Source organism: Schistocerca piceifrons, chromosome 4 (genome assembly GCF_021461385.2).
Source record: "Schistocerca piceifrons isolate TAMUIC-IGC-003096 chromosome 4, iqSchPice1.1, whole genome shotgun sequence".
NCBI classification, from domain to species: domain Eukaryota; kingdom Metazoa; phylum Arthropoda; class Insecta; order Orthoptera; family Acrididae; genus Schistocerca; species Schistocerca piceifrons.
The window spans coordinates 407,999,844-408,019,053 of NC_060141.1; the positions used below are offsets into that span (position 1 = coordinate 407,999,844).

Genomic DNA, 19,210 nt, shown 5'->3' on the forward strand with positions numbered 1-19,210 from the left:
CTTCTGCCTTGGTGCCAATGATGGTCGTATGCGTGTTTGGCGCCGTGCAGGTGAGCGCCACAATCAGGACTGCATACGACCGAGGCATACAGGGCCAACACCCGGCATCATGGTGTGGGGAGCGATCTCCTACACTGGCCGTACACCACTAGTGATTGTCGAGGGGACACTGAATAGTGCACGGTACATCCAAACCGTCATCGAACCCATCGTTCTACCATTCCTAGACCGGCAAGGGAACTTGCTGTTCCAACAGGACAATGCACGTCCGCATGTATCCCGTGCCACCCAACGTGCTCTAGAAGGTGTAAGTCAACTACCCTGGCCAGCAAGATCTCCGGATCTGTCCCCCATTGAGCATGTTTGGGACTGGATGAAGCGTCGTCTCACGCGGTCTGCACGTCCAGCACGAACGCTGGTCCAACTGAGGCGCCAGGTGGAAATGGCATGGCAAGCCGTTCCACAGGACTACATCCAGCATCTCTACGATCGTCTCCATGGGAGAATAGCAGCCTGCATTGCTGCGAAAGGTGGATATACACTGTACTAGTGCCGACATTGTGCATGCTCTGTTGCCTGTGTCTATGTGCCTGTGGTTCTGTCAGTGTGATCATGTGATGTATCTGACCCCAGGAATGTGTCAATAAAGTTTCCCCTTCCTGGGACAATGAATTCACGGTGTTCTTATTTCAATTTCCAGGAGTGTATTTAAACAAAACATTAACACTTTCCGCAAATGACAAGAATTAGGTTCGTAAACTGACATTTTCAATCAAGAACAACTTCATGATGCAGATAAAAATGGACTATGTTTGAAGGAGGTTATGTTGACCAAGGTCCAAGTTAACTGCCTGATGTCTGTGATCTTTTTCTTTCGACTGCTGCTTACTGTTGTCGCCACCTTTCGGCAAACTGCGGAAGCAAAATTGTACGCCTTGTAGTTAAATGTACTTTAAAAATAATTTTTAATTTTATGTAGTTTTTATCTCAAAATGATCTCCTGTTTATGAATTTTTCTTCTATTTGCAATTTCTAGAAGGGAGGGGTGGAGGGGAGGGTGACACTTCTTGGGCAACAACCAACTGAGACTAAAATTGAACTGCTGGAACTGACTGAAGATATCAACCGAGTCACAAAAATCTTGAATATTCTGTCCAGGCGAATGCTGCTGATTGAGACAGTGACATTACAAGAAGTCATCAATCTCCAGAATACAAAGGAACTATGGGAGATAACATTACACTGGAACTCAGTCACTACTTCAATTTAAATGATATCGTCATCTTCATGGATGAGATACCAAAAGTTCAGCTTGAACTGGTGTAATGAAATCATGTAACATAATGAAACCAATCAGCAGTAGACTTGGGGAATCAGCTGTATTTACTTTCATCTTAGCTTATTTACACTTTCTGGTCAGATCATGATTGGATTTATGTTGGAATGGAAAGTCGTATGTCATAAACTCCATCCAGTGTTTCAAATTGTACAAGTTTGGACCGACGTCTGTGGATGCAAAGACCAACAGATAGATGATAAATGTAGATGGTCCTTACAGTGTTAATTGACACGAAGTGTATCTCTTCAAACTAGATAAGTGTGAATTGTTAAAGCATGTTATGGTCAAAGGCCTTGTCTTATTTAGATAAGATAATGGAAGCTGACTGTAGTTATTTCAGGGAAGATGGAGTGATAAATATGAGATATGATTGGAAAGTTCTAAGAATGGATCTGCTACTGCTTACTGGTTTGTCAAGCAGGTACATGGAGGGTGGGGGGGCGAGTCATTACCTTGTCCGTGAATGCCCTCTGACAGGAAACTGCGTTTCCTTTATTCAGTTTGTTGTGGCAGGTGGTTGAGTGCGGGTCTGTTCGGGCTTGTTGCTGGATTCTGTCTTCATGAAAATGAAACGTAAAAACGGAGCAACGAGTTTATGTGAAATTTTGTTTTAAAACCGGGAAATCTGCTTCTGAGATTTACGAACTATTACAAACAGCTTTTGGAGATAATATTTTTAATAGCCGTGAATCATTTGAAGATTAACCACGGTCCGGCCGTCCTTCCACCTCAAAAATGAGTGAAAATGTTGTGAAAGTTCGCGACTTAGTGCGCTCCGATTGTAGACTTACAATTAAGGGAGACGGCTGATGAACTTAAGTTAAGTTTCTATGCAGTTTTCAGTCAATTTTAACCGAAGATCTGAACATGTGTTGAGTGTCTGCAAAATTCTTTCCAAAAGTTGATGAAATCTTGGGCTTCCATCCGGATAGCTGCGTCTGCGCCAGAAGATGATGAGAATGACACTCATCAAAATGTTGCAGATTTTTGACGCGGCTACCTGGGTGGCAGCCCGAGAAGATTTCATCAGCAGCATACACCGGGAAAGCCTAAATTCACATCATTCCAAAAGTGTTATCAAGTGACCAGAGACCATATCGACTTTGTGTGCCAAGAACTGTTTAATTGGACTAAAAATGACCCAGATTGCATTTTAGGTTTAGGGCAGGAGAGAAGGTGCGGAGGGGGGAGGGGATAAATAGCGGAAAGGGTTTTGATTACCTCTTGTCATGCCCTGAAATGAGGAATGTCCTGCTCACTATCCTTCCCACCCCTCCAACCGTGGTATTCCGCCGCCCACCGAACCTACACAGTATACTCGTCCATCCTTACACAACCCCTGCTCTCAATCTCTCACCTCATGGCTCATACCCTTTAATAGACCTAGATGCAAGACTTGTCCCATACATCCTCCTATCACCACCTACTCCAGTCTGGTCACTAACATCACCTATCACATCAAAGGCAGGGCTACCTGTGAAACCAGTCATGTGATTTACAAGCTAAGCTGCAACCACTGTGCTGCATTCTATGTAGGCATGACCACAAACAAGCTGCTTGTCTGCATGTATGGCCACCGACAAACTGTGGCCAAAAAATGAGTGGACCACCCTGTTGGTGAACATGCTGCCAAACATGATATCCCTCATCCTAATGACTACTTCACAGCCTGTGCCATATGGATCCTTCCCACAAACACCAGCTTTTCTGAATTGCGCAGTTGGGAACTTTCCCTGCAATACATCCTACGTTCCCGTAACCCTCCTGGCCTCAACCTTTGTTAGTCACTGTCCTCACCCATCCAGCTCACTCCCTGTTCTCATTCCAGCACTACACAGCCATCATTTCACCACCACACCCAGTCTTTTTAATTTCTTTTTATTTCTCTCCTTTCCACTATTTATCCCCTCCCCCCTCTGCACCTTCTCTCCTGCCCTCCGTCTAAAATGCAACACTTCATTGTCTGCCACTCCCACCATGCTATCCCTAAACGCTTAAAGATTGGCTTAATGCTTGACCCATTATACCACCCCCAACGAGGCATGTCAAATGCAAGAGGTTTATATGTAGAGATTAATTCGCCAGTGATCGATAATGACCGGCAAATATGAAACAGAATCACTACATGCACATCCATCAAAGTGCATTAACTACAACAGTGATTGTCCCATGTGGAGCAAAGAACGCCATATCCATGTGGAAGAATAGAGAATTCAGCAACTTAATGATGTAATCAGTGCAATCTCTAATTGTGCAGGCTGTTCAGCATACTGAGATTATGACCTGCTTTACCATAGCCCTGAAGAAATTTGTTCTTAAAACCAACATTGCTGCACGAATGTAGAGTCAAGGCTGCAAAAGATATCAGTACTAATGCAAGGAAATAAGTTTTACATGGTCCACAATGGCTTCCAAACTTTATATTTTCCTGACAGATTCAGCGAATAGTATAAACGATGTACACCACTGTATCCAAAAGATATAATGAAAGTAGTGGATAAAAAGTATTGACAACACTGTCTTACTGTGAAGGCTGTGCGTCATGAGGCATGCGCGCTGTTGTAGTGAATATGTGGTCAGTTAAAGTACTGCAGCGAGCAAAAAGTACGGGAGGCCAGCTCAAGTGCACTAGCAGTTTGTTTAGGAAACATGAACTATGTCCATGGACCAAGATTGAAGTGGCACACGGTTGGAGCATACAACAGTTTTCAGGGACTGCGTGAGGCATGTGGTGATGCAGCATTGCCATATCGTACAGTACCGAGATTGGTGAAAGTATTTTGGGATGGCAGGGACATTGTTCAATATCAGCCCCATTTGGGATGACCCTCCATGCATAACATGACAATTGAGCCCATTACCTCCCTGCTGGATGTGAATCGCCAGTGGACTGCTCACGAGTTAACTGCAGAAGTAGGTGTGTACCACATTTTGCATGGTATTGTTGGGTTCCTCAAAATTACAGCGTGTTGGATACCATTTGCAATGACTGAGTTGCAACAGTGGCATTGTTATACAGTTGCAGAGGAATTACTCAATTGCTATCGCAGGGAGGGTGAGGATTGTCACCATTGGCGATATTGGTGGTTGGTCGCACAAATCATGATCAAAGTGGCCATCCAAAGAAGGGAAAAATCCTGGTCCTCCTTGCCCACAGAATGTGCACCACGAGGACATCTGGTACCAAAGTGATGGTTTTGTGGCTTATAATATCCATCGGTTAATTCTGCATCACGTTGACTGCATGGCAGACTGTCACTGCAGCCTACTACTACAATTTCTTGCAATATCACCTACATTCTGCCCTGAGAAGAGTTATGGCACCTTCTGGCACAGCATCCCATCATCCTTCATGACACTACATGATGCCACACAGCGAACACATTGAGGGAAGTCCTGTATATGTCTGGGTGGGAGGTACTATAGTATCCACTGTAATCACCTGATGTGAGTTCATGTGATTACGACTTGTTCACCAAAATGAAGGAACCTTTTAGTGACATGCACTACAGCACAAGAGAAGACATCATCTGCGTCATTGGGCAGTCCTTGCATGACATCAACAGAAATAAATGTGTTGACGGTGTACATCACCATTTCATCCTACCTGATTGACAGCATCATGGATTAGTGACCATGATGTCATCTTAGTGGTTACTAAAGTTGATAAATCAATCAAGAACGCTAGGAGAGTATTTATGCTAGAAAGAGTCAAGTTTAAATGGATTGCGACTCATATTCTGGAGAAGTATACGCCAAGTAAGTGGATTAAGGATGGAAAAATGCTGAGGAAGCAAAGGCTGTTGCACTCTTGGTTCAAAAGAGCAAGTACAAATGAAAACAGACAAAAGTTAATAGAAATTCATGCATCTGTAGAAAGATTGATATGCAAAGCTTGCAAATAACTGCTTCAATCCTACCTTAGCAATAGCTCTACCGAGAACATTCTGATCCTGCATAAAATTGCTACGTGGGTCTAAGGCTTCTATCCAGTCACTCATTGACAGTAAAAGATAGCAAAAGTTAAGACAAAGTTTTAAATTTCGCATTTAAGAAATCATTCGTGCAGGAAAAATGTTCAGCCACACCATTGTTTGACCATCGCACAGACTTCCTTAGGACATAATAATAAGGATCCCTGGAGTAGAGAAACAGCTGAAAGAATTGAAAGCAGATAAGTTGTCAGGTTCTGATGGAATCCCAATTTGGTTTTACCGCGAGTGCTCTACTGCATTGGCCCCGTATTTAGCTTGCATTTACTGTGAATTGCTCACGTAGCGCAAAGTCTGAAATGACTGGAAAAAGTGCAGGTGACTTACATATGAGAAGGATAAAAGAACAGACCTGCAGAATCCTTGAACATATTCTCATTTGAAATATAATAATTTACTTTTGAGAGGGAAGGGCTTCTATCTCCACATCAGCACAGTTTTGGAAGTAATCGCTTGTGCAAAACTCAACTTGTCCTTTTCTCACGTAAGATCCTGTGAACCATGGATGAAGGGCAACAGGCAGATTCCGTATTCCTAGACAAACATACAGAATGGGTTTCCAGGTATGAAAGTGGCTCAAAGTAACAGAACCCAATATGTTGCCCTTGACAGCGAGTGTTCCAGCATAGACTAGGGTTTGATGATGATGATGATTGATTTGTGGGGTGCTGAACTGCGGGGTCATCAGCGCCTGTATAAAGTCTCAATTTTTTTTCAAACTCCAATTTTTTACCCAGTCCAGTCTAGTCACTATCACAAGTGGTGGTGGTGATGAACTGATGAGGACAACACAAACACCCAGTCCCCAGGCAGAGAAAATCCCCAACCTGGCCGGGAATCTAACCCAGGAACCTGTGATGCAGGGGCAGCAATGCTAGCCACTAGACCATGAGCTGCGGACATATAGACTAGGCTGTTGTCAGGAGTGCCCCAGGGAAGTGTGATAGTATTACTGTTACTTTCTGCATACATAAATGATCAGGTGGACAGTATAAGCAGCAGTCTGCGGGCTTTTTGCTGATGATGCTTTGGTGTGAGGGAAGGTGTGGTCCTTGAGTGACTGTAGGAGGCTACAAGACGACTTGGACAAAATTTCTAGTTGATATGATGAATGACAGCTGAGTCTAAATGTAGAAAAATGTAAGTTAATGCAGATGAGTAGGAAAAACAAATCCACAGTGTTTGAGTACAGCATTAGTAGCATGCTGCTTGACACAGTCACCTCGGATAAATATCTAGGCATAATGTTGCAAAGCAATATGAAATGGAATGAACATGTAAGGATTGCAGTAGGTAAGACGAATGGTAGGCTTTGGTTTAGGGAGACAATTTTAGGAAAGTGTGCTTCTACTGTAAAGGAGACCACATATAGGCTGCTAGTGTGCCCCATTTTTGAGTACTGTTTGAATGTTTGAGATCCACACTAGGTCAGATTAAAGGAAGACATTGAAGCAATTCAGAGGCAAGCTGTTAGATTTGTTACAGGTAGGTCCGACAACAGGTATTAGGAGACACTTCAGTTCTACTGCTGCCAATGTACATTCCGCATAAGGACCACGAAGATAAGAGTAGAGAGATTAGGGCTCATGTGGAGGCTCTTCCATCACTTTATTTGCTTGTAGACCAAGAAAGGAAATTACCATTAGTGGTACAGGATACCCTCCGGCATGTGCTATATGGTGGCTTGCGAGGTATATGTGTAGATGTAGATAAGCAGCATCATACCAACGGTTGGTGCGCTGTGCGACTTAACAAAATAAGGATACTACTAATCATTCTGAAATATAGATCTCGTAAAACTGATATGGACAATGAAAATTACATACATATGAGAAAACTGTACAGATCCAAAATTTAAAGAAATGGAAAGTGCATTACAGATGAAGAGTGTGTATTAAAATGGTAAAAATAAATATAATGCTGTCTGGAATGTCATTAATAGGGAAATTAATAATATCAGTAAAGAAATCGGCATCCCTGTTGACTGTGATAATGTCTGAATATTTTGTAAATAGTGCCAGCACCAAGACTACCCAGTAATTCAGCGTTAGATGGAGAAGCTCTGCTTACTCATGCAAAGCAGACGAGAAGTGAGAAATTTTCTTGGACCTTAATCACTTGAAATGATATTTACAAATCAATAAACAAACTAAGCAGTACCAAAACAGATAACTATTTTGGACTCATTAACTTCATCACAAAATGTGTAACAGAGAAAATAAAAAGAGACAATTTCTCTTACAGTCAAAGAGAGTAGTAGATGTAGGATTTTCCCAGAAGCTGGCAGTTACATTGCCTATGTAGAGAAAAAGGTGAAAACACCTCAGGTAACTATCAACTCATTTCAGTAGCACCAGCCACATCCCAAGATTATTGAAAATTGTGTACATAAACAAATATAGAACTACTTTGAAAGCAACAAAGTTGTAAGTGAATGACATTTTGGATTCTGATATCATTTATCAACTGTAAAAGTGATTGAAGCTTTGGTAAATAACGTTTATAAAGGGAATAAAAAAAGGCTATCTATGTCTGTGATGCTTATTTAACACCTTACTGATTTAAACAAAGTGCTTAACTCGGTGTCACATGCCATAATCATAAAGATGTTAGAATACTGTGGCACTGAACATAAATGTTTCACTTCATACAAATGTTGTTCAAGCAATAGTTTACAGCTTGTATATGCAAGTAGGTAGAGTTCAGTAGTCCTCCAAGTAAAACGAGAAATATTTCAAGGCTCTTTTCTCAAACCTTTCCTGTTAACTGCCGACATTAATAGCTCGTCGAATAATATGCTATGTAAGAATATCGTATATGTTGACAATAGAGAATTTACAAAGTGTACTAGTTAACAACCGAGAAATGATTGTAAGTGACTAGTCACTAGTGTTAGGCCAATTAGCTGTCCATAAACCAGACAATGCTCAGAACTTAGACATTTTCCTTTCATGTAAATGCCAGTTAGACTTACAATAGGCACCAGCAAACAATGTTCAAAGACTATGATTAAACAAATGGCTGTAATTATTTATAGTAGCTTGCCACTTCAGTTTTATATATTTTTGCAGCTACAGGAATTTGGGCGCAGTTGATTTATTAACTGAACTGAAAGCAGTGGATGCATCCACTCTGTAGACAACATAGAGCTATAGACAGTAGTTTGCTTGCATTCCATTTCAGTCATATTGCAGGGGGTGTGTAATTTCTCATCAACCTGAGTGGTAGTGCAGCAAGACACAAACACTCCTATAAAGAGGCTATGTCTTTCACAGCAAGCATGACCCAAGTGTGTTAGAGAAAAAGGTGATGTGGCTGCCCACTCCAGTCCATTAACCTCTTCATGAGTTGCTCAAGATCACCATGTGGTTGGTATTACCATCTGCCACATGGCCCACTTGGCAGAGTGGCTTTGAGACTTGAGTTAAGAGTTTTGTGGGCTGTGCCACCTGCTTGGAAGTTTTAATGTGTAGCATCTCTAGCACTCCACAAGTACCAGTCCCAGTGATTTAGGAAAAGTTATCATTTAAAACAAAAGTGCAGTCAACATCTGTCTGCTTGGCAACTTGATGACATGGTTTTTCTCTATGATATACCTTTCCACTTGCATGCTTGCCCACACGGATAATGCTTAGTGGGAAATAGGTACTAATGTCCATTTGAGTGATAACTCCAAATTTACTTGTGTTCCATACAAAGAGTAACTACCAAAATAGCTGCTGAGCAGAGTGAATTGAATGGTGTGTATCTCGTTGTTGAATTTTCAGCACAGACACCTTCCAGAACTGTGTAGATCACAGCAAAAATGTGATCCACCATGTTGCTGATACATTCATCACAAAAGACTGCAAGGCAGGATTAAGAGGCAGCATGTCCTCTGGTGGAATGACAGATGCCACTCCATAATGAGGGACAGATGGACAACACTGCAAAGAGTCAAGTCCAGACCACTTGGAGATAAACTAGCCACCTTTTGGAGACCGAGGGCAAAGGCTCGACTAAGACTTAACATGTTCAGGCTGGCACTGTGAATTGTGTTTCTCACTGTGGGATGATGTGCATATTCATTCTTTCCTTCATCTGACAGCTCTGCTTTTCCTGTTTATCACCTTTTGGTGGTGGTGGTGGTGGTGGTGGTGGTGGTGGTTGTTGTACTCAAATGCCCTAGGGTACCATTTTAGTATATTGACCTTGGGATAAGTCCATTCTTTTAAAAATGCATAAAATTATTTTACAATAAATTAATCACAAAATATGTTGTATCTCATTGATTCAGAAAGCTCTCTCATTGAAGGGTCACACAAAGTTGCATTTGCAGCTGTTTGTTGTGCCTGGCTGAGAGGTAATCCATCATACATTAATATATTACCGGTATACACTAGAACTGTAGAGTAGAGTGTTAGCCTTTGGTGGTACCTCCCACCAGATGGGAGGGCCTAGAGAGCCACTATTTGTACACACTGGTGTGAATGTGATAAAGAGTGCAGTAAGGTGTCGTGGGAAGAGTGTTTCTGTTTTCATAAACACTGTTCATTGTGGCAAAAAGAGTATGAGAATAAGTTGGTAGGATTTCAGGAAGGAAAGGGGCAATTACAATGGCTCCTACATAATAATCTTATATAGTGATGATGCCTTCCAAAGTACTTTCTGTGAAAATTTATTTGATTCTTGTCCTGAATATATTTATATATATTGTTTTATTATTTTTCTCTCCCATAGAAACTGCTGGAAAAGATACAGGAACGAGAAGAATTTGACCGAAAAAGGCGAGAAAGAGAATTGGAGGACTACAAATTAAAATTTTATGCATATCATCCAATAAACCATAAGTTGCTTGAGGATAAAGTGTACTGCACAAGTAAAACTACTGTGAGACAAGCTACGGAACTTGCCCATAAGGTATCACATTGGGAATTTTAATGTTTGTGTTAACTGTAATGTATTGCATTCTCTCTCTCTCTCTCTCTCTCTCTCTCTCTCTCTCTCTCTCTCTCTCTCTCTCTAAATATAATTGAATAATTTCACACTTATCTTGTTTTGCGTGTATAATGTAGCTATAGACATGTTAATCTTGTCTGGAGTAATAGTTTCTTGGTTTATTACTAAGGTGGTAGATGTTTCCAAAAGCATAGTTTTGTTCATGTAGTGATTTTCCTTTTCCATATTTGTTTACATAGTGATTCTCTACCTTCACAGTATGTATCTGCTTGATAGGCAACTTATCTCTGACTTCTTCTCTCCCTCTTGTATGAAAAATAACCCTGTTTGATAGCTGAATATTGGTCAACACCACCTAGCATATGTGCCTATCTGCTCCCTAACTGTTCTCCAGTGCATGTAAGAGTGATTTTTTCCCCCTCAGATTCTGTAAAATAAATTGTTGTAAAATTGTTGACTCTGTGATTATATGGAGGTATTCTTTACAGGCTCTGTCCCTTCAAGGGCTTGTACCACTTGAAAGATGCCGCCTGGTGAACTATGACAGAACACAAGAAACCATAGAGTGTAGCTTTGAAGGTCAGGAAGATAAAGCATTATGTGAAGTGCTGGATCTACGGGGTGGTCGCCGGTATGACCTCCTGTTACAGCACAGGAAAGAGGATGAAGAATTTGAAATATATCAACCTGGAGGTGAGGGTCATTGTCGGCATCCCCCTTCCCCCCTTCCGCTTCCACCACCCCGTCTTCTTCATGATATGAATTTAGTGAACACTTTGCAGATGAGTTGTAATTTAATATGGTGTGATACAGTTGAATATGAAAGATTGATATGCATTCTAGCTGATACACAGATTGGAGATATATTGTATTTAGAGTCAGTTATCATTCTAAAGAGTATCCTGCCTGCTCTGGTTCCATATGACACAGAGAAAAAAAAGTGATACTTTGTCCTCAGTCTAATCTGTTTTTCTCCTGAAATTTTTATTTAGCTAAAGCATTCAGGTAACATATAAAGGATATGTTTCTACAGGTATTTGTATTGATCGATTAAGCATATAATATATTGTTTCAGTAAATGACTGAATGGCTCGTAGTAAGTTCAATTTTGTGAAGTATTGTTTAAGTTGCCAGTAACATAGATTCACTGTCAGATGTTTACTTACGGAATATTAGATCATCAGACCATACATAGGACACATTTGAGACTACCTCTACAAAAATTTCAAGAAAACACAAACTAAATTGAGAGTTAATTCTGTTGGTATATTCAGAGTATGTGCTAAAGTTCTTTATTTTGCATTTTTGAAGAAACAGAATTGCTGATGATCCACAGCTGTAGTAAATATTATGAAACTTGTTCACCTTAACCACTTCTGCTATCCGTGCATGTTTCCCACACCACAGTCCAAACCTCCGTATGCTGCACTGTCCACATCTCTTAATGCTCTCACATTACGTAATTCATGTAACAGGGCGAGACCAATGTCAAATGTTTTTTATTCCAGTCTTTGATCACAATATCAGTTCTTTTGACGATGACCAGTTTCAGCCCATAATGACCATCCTCAGATCTTTTTTACACCATGTCCTAAAGTGATAAGGCTGTAATGGCATCGTCAAAACATATAAATATAGCCAGCACAGCATCGTCACGTACATCTAAAATAAGGTGTAGAATAGGCCACATAGTCCACTCAGTCATTGTTGCAACTCATAATTGTAATAGTTGCAGTAATAACTGTGTGGACAATGTGGCCTATTCTACACCTTATTTTAGATCTATGTGACGATGCTATGCTGACTATATTTATATGTTTTGACGATGCCATTATGGCCTTATCACTTTAGGACATGGTGTAAAAAAGATCTGAAGATGGTCATTATGGACTGAAACCGGTCATCGTCAGAAGAATTGATATTGTGATCAAAGACCAATATAAAAAACATTCGACAGTATTGGATCGATGTTCATATACGCGACTGTCGCAGCTGGTGAGAGACGAATGTTGTTGTCGTCGTTTCTGGTCTGTCTAGGCTAAAGTAAGTATTGGTTTCATAGATGAACTAAAAACGACAATAATACCATTGGTCTCTCCCTGTTGCAGAGATCACATAATGTGGGAGGTTTGGATCGGTCCAGGGAACATACACAGAAAGCCGAAGCGGTTCAGGTGACCACTTGCAGTAAGTGGGAAATAAATGGGTTCAAGTCCCGGAGAGGCACAAATTTTCATGTGTCACTAATAGATCGTTCATCTGTACCTAGTACAGCTGATGTCAAATGAATTTTCAATCTGGAATAAATTTTGTAATATGATAGGTTGATTCTCACAAGTACACCTGTGTGTCTGATCAGAATTTGAACTTGGATCCCTGCCTTTTGTAGGCAGTGTACTAGGAGTCACATCATCCAAGCATCCATAGCAGCCTGACCAAAGCTTCAACCTATTGTGGGTTCATTCACAAACTACTTGCCATACCCTCATGCGTGGGGATGCAAGTCTAATAGTGCTTCTCTCCAGTGTTTGGAAGCAGAACTGAGAAGCTTAAAACAATTTGAAACCTTGAGTCTGTGATGATTGCTTAGATGGTGGTGTTTGTAGTTTACAGCCCATAAAAGCAAGGAACCAGGTTTGATTTCCAGTCAGGCACACAGTTTTGATTTTTTGCGCGTTATTTGTTACGGAATATGTCTCTTTTTGTGGAACAGACTCCATATTCTGTTGCTTGCAGAGCTCTGGTTCACATCTCTCTTCTGACACATTGATACCTCACAAGTGAATGGTAAGACTTGTATTGAAATCTGCCCTCATTTTTTAGCCACCTGTAGCTAATGTCAGCTAAAATCTTCATGCTAAATTTCAACTGCCGACAAATAGAAATTATTGTAATGCAGTTATGAAATGTTAATTTTCCACATAGTTTCTGTGCTTGAAACTGTCTGGTGTACAACCGTGAATTATATTGCTGGGTGATGCAGCATTCTTTTGTTGCCACATATATTTGCTTGTGGGGTGAGCACTGAATTGCTGACTAAAATCTATTGTAATATAATTAAATACCTGTAGAGAAGTAAAAGTTATGTTTTATCCATAAAGTTTCTTCGAAGTTGGGATGGAGCATACACAAATAAATACAAGGTTTCCAGCATGTCAGCATTAATTTTCTCACTTGTGTGATTATTGTAAAAAATAAAATATTGATGCAGATTTCCAAATTTAGATTTTTGGTGCACCACAGACATACAAAATGTGACAGTCCTGCTAGTCACAACCTTGTGTGGTCAATTTTAGACAAAACTGACTCAGAATTAGGAATGAATCCAACGGTCATTTTTGTGTGTTTTTCCCCTTTGAGTGAATCGTCCTTTTAGTTTGCACACATGCTTCAAAATTGCGCAATCTTCATTGTAAATGAAAAGTACATATTATTTTATGACCTTATTTTTGGTACTTTTTTAATGCAATTTTATGCTGCAAATTCTTTTGCAATATCTTTTAGATATTGGTAATGATTACCAATATCTAAAGACTAATCATGCAAGATGATACCACTGAAACTAAGTAAGTTTTGTCTGGCTTGAGGAAAGAAAGATCAAAAACACATGCTTTTAACATCACCATTCCATAAGATTGACTTATAAGTCATTCTGAAACTTACTTTTTGTGCCTTTGAAGTCAACATTCAGATTAACCAAACAAAATTTCTTATGAATGAAACCCACACGTAGATGATCCTTGTCACTTCTATTCTAGTGTACAGCACTGCTGTTTCTTTGTCTGACGAGATAATTTTAGTTCAAGATGTTTCTTTTTAAATAACTGATAATAAAATGTGGCACAATCACTTGAAATTTCTTCTTGAGAACATATTTTAATGAGACATTTTTTGTTTCAAAATTTGGAGGAGCTGCCCTTTCTTTTTGATGTCTCCCAACTTTTCCCTCTTCTGTCACTAAGGAAGAAACTAACTATTCTGGAAGCTAGAACAGGTGTTTGCATGTGTCTGTTGACAGTACTTTCAGTATTGTCTCCTGAAAATAAGTAGAGACTAGCGAAAGGTTCTAGTAATATTCTTTTACTACAAATCACTTTTGAGTATAATATTTTTCCCCTATTGGATTATAAAGTTTGCGCTCACTGTTCATAATTTGTTTGTTTTGTGGGAAGGATTAAGTAAATCACAAAGTGAGAAGTAATTAATTAGTAGTTCACAAGCTAGTGAAGACAAAATAATAATCTAGTGAACACAGATTGCCATTTATGAGATAAAAAGCTTTAAAATATAGCTATTTCCTGAGAACATGAAACTGTAAGTGAAGCACCACTGGTTTCTGTACTTGAAGAAATTGAAAAAAGTTGCAGCCTAGTAAGTAGTTTAGAGTTTACATTGATAACAAATCTAATACAAAATGTGAATTATTTACAGGTGTAACATTCAAAGTATTTCTCATAAATATGAACGCCCACAGTACTGAAGATGTTGAAGGCCCCTTCACAGTGCGAGGCAATCTTTACCACACTGTAGGAGAATTCAAAGCCATAGCTGCTAAGGTCTTAAATCTAAATGCCCAAAAGATGTACATCTTGCAAGAGAAGAGTAATAGCCACCCACAGTACTTGTGCAGTGATGATGCTACGTTACAATCCGAAGGCCTTCATAATACCAATAAGGTAAAACATCACAGATATATAAGGAAGTGTAAATCCATATCTAGAGACTCTATACTTAGTGTCATTTCTTTGTACAGATTTTTGTTGCTGTATCGTCTGGGGATGATGCAGAAAAACCTCACTTTTCTTCAAGATTGTTTGAGATAATTAAGGAAATTTTGGACACATTTGAATATGTGATAACACTGAATGTTGTGGTACCAGAAATAGATAAAGGTAAGTGGATGTAAAATGTATGTAGGCAGTTCAGTGAGGGAAACACAGTCAACTAAACACAAGATTGTGGTTATATACATCACTATATGCATTTTATTTTATTTATGTAAAAAATAGTCGGTGGTATGTTTCTCTTTTCTGATTTCCACTTAAATCTTGGAAGTGTTCTCCGCTTGTATGTTTCCGAGGTATTCCTCTGCAAGTCACTGATTTTTCAAGTTTAATTTTATATTGATTTGCAGCACAGCAAGATTTCTTGGTGTGAAATTCAACAAAATATAGCACCAGTAGCTTTTGTGTTTACCTGGAAACACAAATAATAGTTGTGCATTGGTTACTACATTTATTTTAACCTATCTGAAAAAAGTGGCAGCATATGATTAATTACTTATCTTGACAGGAAAGTAGTGACTTGCTGTTATGGTGTTACAGGACAAAGCACAATAGAATGAATGTGTTAAGGGGGTTTTAACAAAGGAGGATATTTGTAGAATTTCTGGTAGGATTTTTTGCAGTAGTTGATTTTGATCTGAAAACATGTTCAGTACTGGGGAAGAATAATCTTTCTCAAAATGTGTGTCCATTTGTTTATTGTTGTTAAAATTGTTTAGGCAAATGCTTTTGTTAAAATGTCCTTGCAGATTTTTTGTTTTGATTTTCCTCATGATGTTCTGCAGCAGAGAGGAAGTTTTTGTAAACCGAAGGAATTGTTTGAACCTCGACAGTGCTTTACTACACTTGGTCCTGTTAGATGTGGTATGCCATTGCCTTTGTTAGGCCACATGTCTAAAATTGCATGGTTTTCCTGTTTGTAATCCCGGTCGGTCAGCACAGGGGAACATTCTTCTATGGACTTTATGTCCCCCCCCCCCCCCCCCTTTTTACTCATTTCACACAGAACGTATGTTCCATTAAAGCATTGGGGCTGAGAATGACGTCTGATGGTTAAGTGATTTTATTTTTACATCAGATGATGGAACTTTTAAGTTTTCCAAAAACAGTCATGTATGCAGTAAAAGGTTTCTTCGTTTTACAAAATTAAAAACCATAGTTGATTCTCCTGTCACTGCAACAGTTCAGTTTCATCTACTTAGTCTCTCGTTAGACCAGTTGTTAATATAGTGTTTATGACATAGAAATAATGATCTTTCCCTTTTTTTCATGGTTATTTTGCTTTTGTACTTGTGTAGTTATTTTGCTTAACACACTACTGCCAGCAGGGTAGCAAATAATGGTACTGTAGATGCTACTGAACTACCGTAACAGCTAGCTTCAGGCGAGAGTCATGTTGTAATTGGGGTAGAAGATTATGAGTTGCTACAACTTATTAGCCTTTTTGTTTAATTTTTGGTTAATGGTGCAAAAGAAGTTTTGTTTCAAAGATTTCTTCATTTTTGTTAAACTAGTTAATGTGTATAAACGAGATGATTACTAATACTGGTGTATACTCATTCACAAGAGCAGGCCCATTATTGCAGGTGGGTCTTGTTTGTCTGTAGCTGGCCTCTGGCAACCTGATTTTTGGTGTCAGTTTTTCTCTTTTATGTTATATGTCTATACAAGACATTTTCTGGCTGTGGCAGTGGTTTTGAGCACTTTTGTGTATATTGATTCCTTTACTTTGCTTTTATCTTTACTATATAGCCCGAGCATTTTCCATTCCTTGTAAGTAGATCGTCTGTGGAGGCTAGTTTACTATCTGTCTTTGTCCTTATTGTAAACTAACTGGTATAGTAAGGTTCCTGAGAATATAATTTAGTTATTTCATTGTAGTTCTATAGATTGATGATGGTATCAATCCTACACTCATACTAATTGAAATAGCAGTCTATCAAATGAAATGACTTTAACTCGTAACCAAAAAGTTCATTTATACCATCACATGGAGTGAAGTTGACTGTTGGGATGAAATTAACTGAAAATTTCAACTCATTTTGTGCCAATAACTACACATCGGGGATTAAAATCCTTTTATTTTAGTCCTCTACCGGAAACTAATCATTTCTCAAAAGTCTGGTTTCCTCAAATTTTTTTTTTTTTTTTTTTTTTTTTTTTTTTTTTTTTTTTTTTAGCTAAAACATTTATTCGTGTGTCTGGCATAAAACAACTCTTGTGTCCAGGTGTTATGCACATCATGCAGTGACCCTTCGTGACGATAACCAGAGCAATAACAACAGTTAGTCTATTGTACTTACCTAATTGTACATATGTAAATAAAACTCAGCAAATTCTTGGTGGAATTGGAGTGAAATTGTCTGTCTCTTCCTCGAGTGGCTCTCTCAAGAACAAACATTCGTGGATGCACATAAGAATGACGGCAACATTAATGTGACACAGTGGATGCAGCAATAGCTGTATGCAACAGTCTAGTGGTGTAGTGAGGAAGACATTGTTGCAAGTGTTTGCATGTTAACTTATGAATTTGTCACACAGAATGCAGTCGTATTTGTTGCATCATACAGGTCACAGATGAAATTGAGCAGCTAAAACTCAGATCACCAATAGTCAGATCTGATACAGCATCATTGTTCAGAGGTATCGCTGAAAGTGTCCATGGACCTAACCATTGCTATCTTCACAAGCAATGTGAGCAGTCTCTCTGTCTCAATTTTGGGCCACAAGAAAAAACTACAGACAGAAATATTCAAAGAATTGTTAGCTGTGGTGTTGGCAGTCGTCATATCCATATGATAACATGCATATTTTGACCGAAGATGACAATTATATATTTAGAGAGGCAAGCATATTTCTTGAGTCCATTCCACTCTTTAACGGGGAGGAAGAAAGCCTAAAAATAAAGTGTCTGTGGCTGCCAACATTTTAAACTGAATGAGCCAAAAACATAAATAGCAAAGATTTACAATTTGCCTGTGCTGCAGCAGATTCTCTATGGCTACAGATTCAGGCTGCTAAAAGAAGTTAATGGTAGCAATGTCCAGCAAACTTTCATGACACTGGGCCACAACAACTGTGAAACATTTAGTAATACAAAATACTCAGTAAAAAAAATATAGATTTTCCTGGAGGTAATGGTGACTACTTAATCTTTGAATGGGATGATTTAGGTTCCCACCTCATTCTTTGTTAATTCAAGTAGTTTAATTTCTCATTCTTCACCTGAAAAGGCAGATTGTGGAAGTTTATGTACTCAAGGAAAATATACTGTCAGATCAAAGGCATTATAAGTAAATAGGCAATGCATACAGCAAAGGTTGTAGTCAATGTGAGAAATTGTTAGATGATTAGATCATGCTTCTTCTTCCCGAAATGTTTTTGCTTGTGGGAATTAAATAATAGGAGTTGGTGTGGAGTAACCAATAATGATTGTGTAGGTAACTCATTACTCATGCGTAAGAATATGAAGAGGAGATTGCATGCCTTATTAATGAAATTAGGGATTTGTTTTATAAATATAGATGTGATCAAGATAAATAAGAGAAAAGCAGCAGGACATATTAAGTATGATCCCTTCCTTACAGCATTGTTCATTTGTTCAGTCATTGGTTAACTCCTGGAACACATAACCAGCTTCACCACTGCTTTCAGTTGTTCTCTAGCCTGTTTCACAATTAACATGTTAGGTCAACTTTAATTTCATACTGTTCATAAAAGTGTGGCTTTGTGCAAAGGGAAAAGTGAAAGTAACTTGTATGTCAGCTGACATGCAAATTTTTTAAAAAAACTATTTATGTTGGCACAAAGTATACTGAACAAACAAATATGAGTAAACACAATGTTTTCTGATTACACAGTGACACATAACACACTTTACATTAGAATTGAAAGTCCAAGATGGAATAACAATAATATGAAAAGGATATCCTTTTTGTATTATTGTTACGCTGTACAATAAAATAGCCATGGCCTTGTTCTAGATTTTCTTGCCAGCACCAAACAGAATTTTACTGACAATTTTGTATACAGCATATGCTTTGTGCCCTCCAGCTACATTCTCTGCTTTTCTGATCCTTGTCAATGTCATGTCCACCACCAGAAAAAGGTTGGCTGACTCACAACAGTGTAATGGTGCTCGAACTGTGGTCTGGACG

General features: G+C 39.0%; 1 protein-coding gene across 3 annotated transcripts in view; it reads left to right on the forward strand.

Annotated features, from left to right (window-relative positions):
• Positions 1–19,210, forward strand: part of LOC124796436 (ubiquitin carboxyl-terminal hydrolase 47) — a 145,353-nt gene that overhangs the window by 79,773 nt on the left and 46,370 nt on the right. For all 3 annotated transcript variants that reach the window (XM_047260628.1, XM_047260630.1, XM_047260629.1), the window contains 4 exons: positions 10,051–10,230; positions 10,758–10,962; positions 14,701–14,945; positions 15,023–15,161. In XM_047260628.1, the coding sequence (XP_047116584.1) occupies positions 10,051–10,230; positions 10,758–10,962; positions 14,701–14,945; positions 15,023–15,161 (769 nt within the window). The remainder of the gene's footprint in view (positions 1–10,050; positions 10,231–10,757; positions 10,963–14,700; positions 14,946–15,022; positions 15,162–19,210) is intronic.